The sequence below is a fragment of the Sus scrofa genome, chromosome 1 (assembly GCF_000003025.6).
Source record: "Sus scrofa isolate TJ Tabasco breed Duroc chromosome 1, Sscrofa11.1, whole genome shotgun sequence".
NCBI lineage: Eukaryota > Metazoa > Chordata > Mammalia > Artiodactyla > Suidae > Sus > Sus scrofa.
Genome location: NC_010443.5, coordinates 207,859,517 through 207,872,198, shown reverse-complemented (window position 1 = coordinate 207,872,198; position 12,682 = coordinate 207,859,517). Strand labels below are relative to the sequence as shown.

Below are 12,682 nucleotides of genomic sequence, written 5' to 3'. Positions count from 1 at the left end.
TACCTGAAAGAGTATAGAGAAAAATGCAGACTAAGCTTTCACTTAACTCTGGCTGACAGAAGAATAAACTGTTAAAGTCCATCGTGTACTTTAATTGTACTATTTTCTCCATAAGAAAGATGCACAGTTATCAGTAATACAGTCTCTAAAGATAATTAGGGATATTTGGGAATCTCCAAACCATATCCCAAACAATGGAAAGAGTAGCAAGGTTTATAAACAAGGTTTCCAGACAACTTTACACACAAAATGAAGAGCTGGATATAGTCTGTTTATTTGTTTTAGAGAAAAATGAGAGATAAGCAAAGACTTTAAAAAATTGATGCAGCAGGACTATTTGAAGAATATTCCACTATAAAATATTATTTTTTTAATGCCAAATGGTGACTTTGTACTGAAGTTACTGGTAATTTCCTACTTTTATTAAAAAATACAATAAATGTCATAAAAAAAAACCTGCCACAATAAGGGCAACTTTCTATTATGTAGCCTTATAAATATTTTCTATTGAGTTCATTAGTAACTTAGAATAAATCTGACTTAAAACCAATATTTCCAATTAACTGCCTCAAGTCTTTTGTTATTTCTTATCTAGCAATGACTTCCTTCATCTCTGCATTTAGTTAATCTCTACTGATACTATAAAGTCCATGGTGAGTCTCATTCTCTACAGTGCAACAGTTTTTTAAACTTACAGCTACAGGAGTATTGTTCTACACAAATCTACAGGATAGTGTTTACATAGTTTATGTATGACATGAGTGTTATTTCCTGGAGTTGTATAGTCAGGTGATAATGATTGAAACCACTTGGGAAGAAATTTTTGAACAAAATGTTACTGCCAGTGACACCTATAAGGGAAGAGATTGAATGAGACTAACCCTTCCAATAAGAACACTACTAAAAGCCAGATAAAATCAAATTTATTGATAAATAAAGAGCTCACAGAAGATACTGGGAAATAACCAAATGAGCCAGGACTTAAAGTGTCAAGATTCCAGAAAGGGAAGAAATGCACTAAGGTGAATCCTACAATTTGCACTACTTTTTACCTTAAGGTACTTGCCAATTCATCAGCAGTACTGTATGAAAGGTCAAGTAGAAGTCGAGGCTCAGAGCTTTCTGCAAACTCACAGAGCTGGACAAACAATAAGGAGAAGGAACAATCCAAAGTAAATACTGAAGTTTCCAGCTGAGAAACTCCTGAAGGCTACATCATAAAGAGAAAAGGCCAAGTGAAATTGGTCCTTATGAAGATAAAATCCAGTAATTATAAATCCTTATAAAATCTCAATGAACACAGAACATGTCATGTTGAAAGGAACTGTTATATTAAGACCAATGTTCTGTTATTTAAGCCTTAGAAAGATTTATTATACAAATTCTTGATTAGATCAAGATAAACCTTCTATTGACTATCCATAAAAAAAGTAAATCATATCTTGAAAAAGAAAGCATCAACCAAATCTTCTACAATTAGTCATACATAATGCCTGGTACCTAACAAAACTTATCAGGTATATCAGAAGAAAGGACAAAATACCTGGAAACTAAGGGAGAGAAGAAAAGTCAATAGAAACAGACTCACAAGTAGATCTCTTTACTGAAATCATCAGATATAAACATTAAAATAACTTTGGTTAGAATGTTCAAAAATTTAGATGACCAATGAATAATTTCACTAGAGATGTGATCTATGGAAAAAATATCAAATGGAAATTCTGACAGTGAAAAATATAACTAAATTAATAAACTCAAGAGAGGAGTCCGACAAGAGATTAAGTAGACTATAATAGTTGATTAGTTAACCAGAAGGGTTAGTAGAAAATATCTAGTCTGAGGCACAAGGGGAAAAACAAAAGAAAAATGCAGAAAAGACTGCAAAAGTTATGTAGTGCAGTGATATCTCATGTGCATGTAATTAGAATCCTAAAAGTACAAGAGAAAAATAAAGTTGGGCAGAAGTAATAGTTCAAATGACAGAGACCAAGAAATGTCTATAACTTAAGAATGCCAAGTCACAGATTTAAAAAGTTATATAAATTCTCAAAAAGAAAAAAATGCAAAGAAAACAACAATGAAACACATCATAAAATAACTCCAAAACACAAAACCAAAAGAAATCATAGGCATTACAGCCCAAGATGGCAACAGAGAAGGCTCCTGTACTCAACTCTTCCCACAAACACAATAAACCTACTGATAAGCTTGAAGTAATTCCTTCTGAAAGAAATCCAGAAACTAGCTGAGTGAATCTTACACATTAGGCACTCTACTACAGAAAATCACCCAATCACAAAGGAACAAAGCAAGAGGAAAAGGAAGGAATAAAGGAATTACAAAAGACACAGAAAACAATTTTCAAAATGGCAAGAGTAAGAACATTACAGTTATTAATAGTATGTATGTAAGCATCTATGAATAATTAAATGTAAATGGATTAAATTCTCTAATCAAAAGACAAAGAATGGCTGAATGGATTTAAAAAAAAAAAACAAATAAAAACAAGACATAACTATATAGTGCCTACAAGAGATTCACTTCAGCTTTAAGGACACAGACTGAAAATGAAGGGAAGGAAAAAGTTATTTCATGCAAATGAAAAAAAAGAGAAAGCAGAAGTACCTGTAATTATACAGAAAAATATGCTTTAAGCCAAAGACTATAATAAGACACAAAGAAGAGCAATATACAATGATAAAGAAATATTTTCAAAAAGAGGATTGAATAGGGGAGTTCCCATTGTGGCTAAGTGGTAATGAACCTGACTAGAATCCATGGGGATGCAGGTTCTGATCCCCGGCCTCACTCAGAAGGTGAAGGATCCGGCATTGCCATGAGCTCTACTGCAGGCTGCAGATGCAGCTAGGATCCCTGGCTCCAATTCAACCCCTAGCCTGGGAACCTCCATATGCTGTGGGTGTGGCCCTAAAAAGACAAAAAAAAAAAAAAAAAAGAGAGAGAGAATATAATGTTTGTACATATGATGCATGAAACAAAGGAGCACCTAAGACATAAAACTAATATTAACAGACTTGAGGTGGAAATAGACAGCAATAGAATAATAGTAGGGAAATTTAATACTTAAGTTTCAACAACGGATAGATCATCCAAATAGAAAATCAACAAAGAAACACTGGACTTAAACTATACATTAAACCCAGACAGACTTAACAGATATTTAAAGAACATTCTATCCAAAAGGAGTAAAATACATATTCTTCTCAAGTGCACATGAAACATTATCCAGGGTATATCATGTTAAACCACAAAACAAATCTTAATAATTTTAAGACTGGAATCATTTCAAGCATCTTTTCCAACAATGGTATGAAACTGGAAATCAATTATAAAAAGAAAACTAGAAAATTCACAACTGTGTGATTAAACAACATACTACTGAACAACAATGGAAATCAGAGCAATTGGGCAAGAAAAAAGAAATAAAAGACATCCAATTAGAAAGAAAGAAGTAAAACTGACACTGTTTTGGAGATAATATGTTATGGCATACAGAATACATAAAGACTCCAAAAAAATGTTACAACAAACAAATGAATTCATAAAGTTCCAGGGTACAAAATTAATATACAAGTATCAGTTGCATTTCCATATACTAATAACAAAAAACCATTAAGAAAACAATCCCATTTTTAACTGTATCAAAAAGAATAAAATACCCAGGAATAAATTTAACCAACAAGTGAAAGATCTGTATAGTGAAAACTATGAGACACTGATGAAAGAAAATGAAGAAGACACCAATAAATGAAGGTATTCCATGCTCACAGATTAGAAAAATTAAATATTCTTAAAATGTCCATACTACCCAAGAAATCTACAGATTCAATGCAATCAATCCCTATCACAATTTCGACTACATTTCCCATAGAAATAGAAAAAACAATCCTAAAATTTGTATGGAACCACAAAAGATCCCAGACAACCAAAGCAATCTAAAGAAAGCTGGCGGCTTTCAAAGTATATTACAAAGCTATAGTAATTAAAATAGTATGATATTGGCATAAAGACACTTGGATCCATGGAACAGAATAGACAGTCCATGAAAAAACCCACTCTTATATGGTCAATTAATTTATGACAAAAGAGGAGTTCCCTTCATGGCTCAGCAGTTAACGAATCCAACTAGGATCCATGAGAATGCGAGTTTGAGTCCTGGCTTTGCTCAGTGGGTTAAAGATCTGGCGTTGCTGTGAGCTGTGGTGTAGGTTGCAGATGTAGCTTGAATCCTGTGTTGCTGTGACTGTGATGCAGGCCAGCAGCTGTAGCTCCTATCAGATCCCTAGTCTGGAACCTCCATATGCTGTGGGTGTGGCCCTAAAAAGCGGAAAAAAAATGACAGAAGGGCCAAGGATATTCAATAGAAAAAAGATAATCTCTTTAAGAAGTGGTGCTGGCAAAAATTAACTCAAAATTTCTTAAAAGACTTGAACATAAGACAAGACACCATAACACTCCTAGAAGAGAACATTGGCAAAACATTCTCTGACATCAACCTTATAAATGTTTTCTTAGGTCTGTCTCCCAAGGAAAGAGAAATAAAAACAAAAATCAACAAATGGGACCTAATCAAACTTACAAGAATATCAAAGAGGTACGTGCACTTCCATATTCACTACAGAATTCACTACAACAGTCAAGAAAGATATGGAAGCTACCTAAATATCCTTCAGTAACTGAATGGATTAAAAAAAAAAAAAAAGACAGGGAGTTCCCATTGTGGCTCAGCAGAAACAAATGTGACTAGCATCCATGACTATGCTCATTGGGTTAAGGATCCAGTGTTGCCGTGACCTGATCTGTAGGTCGCAGACGTGGCTCAGATCCTGTGTTGCTGTGGCATAGGCCAGCAGCCAGACCTCTGATTTGAGCATTGTATATATACACAATGTAACATTATTCAGCCATGAAATCCTGCTATTTTGACAACATGGTTGTACTTCGATGGGATTATACTAAGTGAAACAAGCCAAATGGTACCACTTATATGTGGAATTTAAAAAAAAAAAAAGTTCAACTCATAGAGACTAAGAATAGAAAAGTAGTTGCCAGGGTCTAGGGTTGGAGACAGGTTGGTAAAATAGTACAAATTTTAGCTACAAAATGAATAAGGTTTAAGAATCTAATGTAAAAACATAGTGACCATAATTTTAACACCATATTACATAACTTATATTTGCTAAGAGAGTAGAATAAAAGTTCTCATAAAAGAAAAGATTAATATGTAAGGTGATGGATGTGTTAATTAACTAGATAGGGGGAATCCTTTCAAAATATACATGCATCAAATTATCATAATGCACAATTTGAATATTTTATAAATTTCTATGTTAATTATACCTCAACAAAGGTGGATAATATAATTAAATAACCAAATAATAAAAGCAGTCAGAGAAAAGATACACTATTTCAATGAAAGGACAATAAAACTAACAACAGAATTTACAAAAGAAATGATGGAAACCATGAGACAAGGAAATTGCATCTTTGAAAACCTGGATATAACTCCAAACCTCTAATTCTAGGCCATGCAAATAAATGCTTCAAAAATGAAAGAGAAATAAAGACATTTTTAGGTAAACCCAAAGTGGAAGAGTACGTTCCAGTATTCTTCCATCAAGAAGCAGGAAAAAATACTCTCAGAAAGAAGCTTAGAAACTTATGAGGAGACGAAGGACCAGAAAAAGCATCAATGTGAGGGTAACTCTAAATGAATACTGACTTCATATGACATATGCATTATAACATATAATATGTAAATGATAACAATTATGTCATGAGTTTTAGTTCTACATCTGTTTTATGACCCCACAATAAGAAAAATGATGATGCTAAGAAGGGTTCTAAGGCCATTACATTCATTATCTCGGCAATGGTTAAAGTACCAACATATATTAAACTTAAAAAAAAAAAAGGTAAGTATGTTTTGATCCCTGGGAAAATTATTTAAAAAAGAATAAAAAAAGAAATTCCAGAGTCTCCATTGTGGCTCAGCAGTTAATGAACCCAACTAGGATCCATGAGGATGCAGGTTCGATCCCTGGCTTCCCTCAGTGGGTTAAGGATCCAGCATTGCCGTGAGCTGTGGTGCAGGTCGCAGATGCAGCTCGGATCTGGAGTTGCTATGGCTGCGGTACAGGCCAGCAGTCATACCTCTGATTCGACCCCTAGCCTGGGAACCTCCATATGCCTTGGGGGTGGCCCTGAAAAGCAAAAAAAAAAAAAAGAAAAAAAAAGAAAGAAATTCCATCAGAAGGGATTTTAAATTGAAAATTCCAAAGAAAGGAGAAAAAAATAAAGAACAGATGGATCAAGTAGAAAACAAATAGTAAGATGACAGGATTAATATCAGTCACAGTAAATAAAAATGGACTACCAATTAGCAGACAAAGATTATCCAACTAGACTTTAAAAAAAAAAAAATTGGTGTCTGTAAGACACATATCAAGACATAACTGAGAAAGGTTGAAAGTAAAAAGACAGAAAATGATATACCATGAAAATACTAACCGAAAGAAAGATGATATAGCTAAATTAGTAACAGAAAGAAAACACTTTATGGCAAAAACAACTACAGATAAAGAAGTATAATTTATAATAATGCAAGAGTCAACTCAATAAAGCAATATTAGAATTCTAAGACTGTATGAACCTGGTAATACAGCCTTAAATTATCAACATCTAAATCAGTGCAATAATTAGAGTTCATGTCAATGAATACTAAGTGCTACTGAACATTCATTTTGCTTTAGATCCTTAGAATATTTGGGGCTATATAAATAATAAAATATTTTTTCCAGGTTTAGCTCTAATTCTTGTCCTAGAATTTAGCTTTACTAACTTTAAGTATGTTAGTGACACCAATAATAAACACACTATTTTTATGTCTTTAAATTAGTCAAACAAAATAGTATTTTTTTTTTTTTTACACTGGATAACATTATGGTAAAGTTCTTCTCCCCACATACCAAACTTGAAAATACATGAATAAATTCATTCAGAAAATTTATCATAAACAAGGTTAAAACACATTAGACTACCCAACAGGATGACAAATCATCTCAGAAATGTCAAAACCCCTTTGGGTTTCAATTTCATTATATCTAAAATGAAGGTAATTATAAAAACATCCTACTTTAAACAAAAGAATACTCTAAGACTTGAACAATTCCTGCTCAGCATTACTAGGTAAAAGATCTCTGTTGGGTCCGTAGAACTATTTGTAATTTACTGCTTGTTACCAAAGTGGCTCCATAACTAAAATGATACAGCTAACTATTTGATTTTCATTTGGTAATCCCACTAACCATTATCATGATTGTTTTTTTTAATTAAAAATCACCAATACTGCCTCTGCAAGTGATTGCTCTAGGGAAAACTGAGTTTGAATTTTCAAAACCCAACTTTTACTCACTTTTCATATTTTCTTCCTAGATTTTAAATCTTTTAATAAACATTTACTATACAACTAGTCTTTTGTCATCATTCAGTATGCATATAGATATATGCCTTTGTCAGGAGTTCTGTTAAGGCCCAACAGTTAACAAACCTGACTAGTATCCATGGGGACTCAGGTCCCATCCCTGACCTCGCTCAATGGGTTAAGGATCCAGCGTTGCAATGAGCTGTGGTGTAGGTTGCAGACACAGCTCGGATCTGACATTGCTGTGACTGTGGCATAGGCCAGAAGCTGTAGCTCCAATTCAGCCCCTAGCCTGGGAACCTCCATATACTGTGGGGTGGCCCTAAAAAGACAAAATATATGCCTTTATCTATATTTCTAAGTATTAAAATAGTATTACCTAAAATCAGTTTTTCCATTTAAAAGAAGTGATCTTTCCTCTAATCTACAGTAATTTTTCCAGAGTTTTTTACCTTTCACTTGGAGAGAGATATCAGTTTATAATTTGTTATGTCTAAATCCTTCAGTTAAATACTACCACTATATTTGAGTATTTGAATTTCTTTAGTCTGTCATCAATCTCTAGTAATACTGTTGAGTAAGTCTCTAAATTTTACATAAAAGTTAATAGGCCAAAGAAAAATTGTTCTCTCCTTCTGCGTGCTTTCATTAAAATCAAATAACATAAACTGTGAGTCTATTATCAAGTACTTTTATATGTGTTATCTCATTTAATCTCATTACTATCTACATTTTTCAGAAGCAGACATTGCAGTTCAGAAAGGTTAAACAATGTGTCAAAGGTTATACTTAAAATAAAAGCCAAGACTTAATCCTAGGTATCTGTTTAAAAAATCAAGAGCTTTCCACTACCAGAGTTTAGTAAATGCAACATAAAGAGCCTGAGACTTAATATGTTAGGTTTTTGGACCATATACCTCTGTCACAACTACTCAACTCTGCTATGGTAGCACAAAAGCAATGGTAAACAATATGTAAACACAGAATGCTGTGTTTCAGGGAAAATTTTATTAATAAAAACAAGTAAAGGGTCAAATTTAATGCAATGCCCATGGTTTGCCAATCCCTCTACTACACTACAATGCATTCCTTCCTAGAGAAACTCTACCAGCTTTTTATTAATGCTACTAAATTTTAGTTCTCAATTTTTAAAACATTATGAACTTAATCTTACCAGTAAATGTTATTCAAATACTTTTCTTATTAGGCTCAATCTATCTGAAACAAGATACTCTTGGGACAATATGTATAACCTTTCATATATTCTAACTACAATACCAATTATATCAGAAATTAATCTATAAATATGATGAAATATTTCTAAAAACTATAGTACTAACATGCACTAAATTACCAGTGTGATAATGTCAAACACCTATATTTAAAGTTCTGTCTCCCTTTTGAACTTTTTTCAGTTATTAGTAACTAATTTTAATTGTTCACTCACAACAAAGCCCCACTGATATATGCAACCAAGCAACAACAAATATCCTCTTTAAATTATACAAAATGAGCATGTATACAAAAAAAATTGAAGTACAGAGAATTTAAAGACCTTCTCTCAATTGCTCTCTTATTGCAAAATCTAATTGTATATAGCACCACTGAACTTGTTATTTCTGATATACAAGATTTAAACAGTATAAAATGACATAAATAGGAAAGAAAAACACCTTTCTCCATCAGGGATTCTATTCCTTCTTCCCTACTTTGCTTCCTCTCACACACACTTGCACACTGGGGCATATTCTCTCTGTCACACACACGCACGCACATAGAAGGCATTTTAAAAACACAATTTCAGTCCAAATGACACACAGGATCAGGTACAAATACCAGTTCTGCACACAAAACATACAAGAAAAGATTCAGAAAACACAAAATCAGGTTCAAATCCCAGCTCCAAACTAAAATCAGTTGAGTAACTTCCTAGCTTTGTACTTTCAGTAAGTAGTTATATAACCTCTCTTAGCATGTTTCCTCATCTATAAAAATGGTGGGAAAATCAGACCCACCTCCAGTGGTTGGTGTGGGCATTTATGTAAGAATTAAAATTACATGCCCACAGCACAGGGCTGATATAGAATCAAGACTTAACTCCTACTACTGCTATTACCACCACCATCACCACTAACACCACCAACTGGGGCAAGTCTTATTAATATCTAGTGTAGTTCCTCTACAAATGGGAAACTCATTGCCTCAAATGGTATATATAATAATAACTTTTTCAGACATCCTGAAAATTCATTTCATCACTCCTATTAAAAATCAGAGGAGGAGTTTCTGATGTGGTGCTACAGGATTGGTGGCATCTCTGCAGCACCAGGATTCAGGATTGATCCCCAGCCCCACAGAGCAGGTTAAAAGATAGGCATTGCTGCAGCTGCAGCATAGGTCACAACTACAGCTCGGATCTGATCCCTGGCCTGGGAATTCCATGTGCTGTGGAGTGGCCAAAAAAAAAAAAAAAAAAAAAAAAAGTCAGGGAAAAAAGTCTTTTCTCTCAAGAATTTAATGTTCCTTTTTAAATTTAAAAATTAAACAAATCTATTTTTATTCCTGAAAAGAAACAAGAAATTAACATTTTCACTTTGTTTTTCATTATTGCAGCTATGTGTAAATGAAAAATACATATGTGAAAAAATCTAATATGTTGCTTTTTAAATAACTCAACACCAATAATCATAAAGATTTGCTTAAAAGGGAATGTCAGAATAGGGTCCAATTTTTCAATTCCAGTATATTTTTAAATGCACCAAATTGAGGTTTTTGTTGTTTTTGTTTTCCATTTTTTGCACTTAAAAGCACCACATGTTAATCACTGTATACTGCAGTCGCTCTAACATTAGTGGATATAAACATTTCTTACCAAGTTACGCTTTTTTAGTGGAAGAAAGTAATAATAGTGGCAGAAAGAAAACATCAGTGCGTAGCAAGTAAGAAGTTCAGTGTAGAAACACAACTGCAGAAAAAGCCAATGATTATCTTCACCAACACAATTGTTAATCCTGAAGGGGAAAAAAGGAAAAAGAAAAAATATTTTACATTTTATAAGATGTTAATTTTAGGATAGTAAAACTAGGGATAAAGACAAACAATTTCATATGTGCTAACTTCATGGAGGTGAGCTAAAGCCACTCAAACCTAAAGGCAAAAAGTACATAAGAAAAGATATGTAAAGCACATTTGTAAAGTCCATTCTACTTTTCAAAGAAGTCCACATATGTGATCTCCCTTCACTCAACAACAACCCAGTGAGGCAGGAAGAACAGATGGCAGTCTTCTTGCTTCACTGATACAAAAAAGGAACAAAGGAGTTAGGACACTTGCCAGAGGATGTACAATCAGGAGAGAGTGTGGTCAAGAGAACGAGAACCCTCTTCTACACACTGTTCTTCCTCTATAGCAGTCTAGCTCTGGAGACCAACTGGAAAGATTTGAAGTAAAAAAACTTCAACCTGCCACTCTGACATACTGCTAAGCATTCACATTTTTTCCCCTTACTTTTAAAATCTAACCTTGGTTGCTGAAAATAAAACACATATTCAAAAGTATTTACAAGTTTTTAGAGCTACATTTCTACCAGTATAACAGCGAACCATAACTAGGAAAAAGGATTAATATTATAATCCCAAATTTTCAATGCTAATGCAAGCTAAGTATTTTCTTGTTCCAAAATTTTTACTGGATCTAGATTTTCAAAATATTTTAAATTCCAGCAGAAAACTCTAGTTCAAAACTATAAATTACCTTTCACAAATGTTTTCATCTCAATATAGCATTATATTGCCATTTCTTGAAAATAAGTAAATAAGAGGGTCAAATTCCTAACTTAAATTGTTTTAAAGGTACATCATTTAACTATTTTAAAAAATTGGTTAATAACTGAACAGAAAAACTTAGAGAGGCATTTCTTAGACTACAGAGCTCACGCTTTGTAAAGAAGTAAACCTCCTGTGTTTTGTTTTCTGCAAGCAGGGCTATCAGAGAAGGATGCTTCTGCATGCACTCAAAAATACCCTTCAACAGTTGTTGCTTGAAAGATGACTTATCCTTGTTCCATCCTTCCTATAACCCCACCCCCCAAATCTGAGAAATAACTGCTCTAATTCTGGCATTTTTCTTAACCAGAGAACTTTAAGAAACAATGAGATAATCTACATGTAAGAGCTCTTTTGGTAACAAACTCCTTAGAAAGAGCGATCACAACTAGAAACAGAGGAAGTCTTGAGGTGATCAAAGAACTAACCTCCAAATCTACAGCTCTTAAGAAAGCAGCTACTGAAAATTACAGAAATTCTCCTCGCTTCTAGTTTACACTGCAACTAGTTTACTCCTCTCTCTGAACATCTCAGCAATGCTCTATCAGGGAATTCAATCACATAAACCCCTGAATCTACTACAGCTCCTGGTCTAACCTCCATTCTCCTTCCCACCAATGTTCTGAGAAGATGACTAAAACTGCGGAAGCACAAGGCCTAGGAACAGAGATCTCACCCCAATCTTAAAATTCTGGTTAAACAGTGCTTTATTTTGGTCATCAAGTTAGTCTTTATTCCTTAAAAATAAGTAAATAAATACTATTGCTCATCTATACAGTATCAAAACATTTCTTTGTTATTTTTTAAGCTTAAACTATTGCATTCATTTAAAAGGAAGTAGCACTACCCAATGGATTTTCATGAACTCTTACTATATTTTTTATTAAAATAGTTGATTTATCACTAACTATATTTTAAGTCAGAAATATTAATCTAAAAAGTACATAAAATTGAGTTTTTCAGTATGATTACCACTTACCCGAATACATGCTTTACCTAGCATTTTTTTAAATTAATTTTTTATTTTTATTTTTTTGTCTTTTTAGGGCCACACCTGCGGCATATGGAGGTTCTCAGGCTAGGGGTCCAATCGGAGCTGTTGCTGCCGGCCTATGCTAGAGCCACAGCAATGCCAGATCAGAGCCACGTCTGTGACCTACACCACAGCTCATGGCAAAGCCGGATCCTTAACCCACTGAGTGAGGTAAAATCAAACCCACAACCTCGTGGTTCCTAGTCGGATTCTTCACTGTACCACGATGGGAACTCCTAGCTTTTTAATAACTATTACTATTAAACTTGTAAAGAGATCACTGACTAAAATCATTTGAGAATTAATATGTTTATTTAAGGCACATTTTTTAAATACCAACTGTTACGTTACACACTATACTATACTATTGACAGAATTTTA

At 33.6% G+C, this 12,682-nt stretch overlaps 1 protein-coding gene across 2 annotated transcripts in view; it reads right to left on the bottom strand.

Moving 5' to 3' along the window:
* The window catches only part of ZDHHC21 (zinc finger DHHC-type containing 21), a 76,974-nt gene that overhangs the window by 41,265 nt on the left and 23,027 nt on the right, over nt 1-12,682 (bottom strand). For both annotated transcript variants that reach the window (XM_021063619.1, XM_021063627.1), the window contains exon 6: nt 10,317-10,455. In XM_021063619.1, coding sequence (XP_020919278.1) covers nt 10,317-10,455 — 139 coding nt within the window. The remainder of the gene's footprint in view (nt 1-10,316; nt 10,456-12,682) is intronic.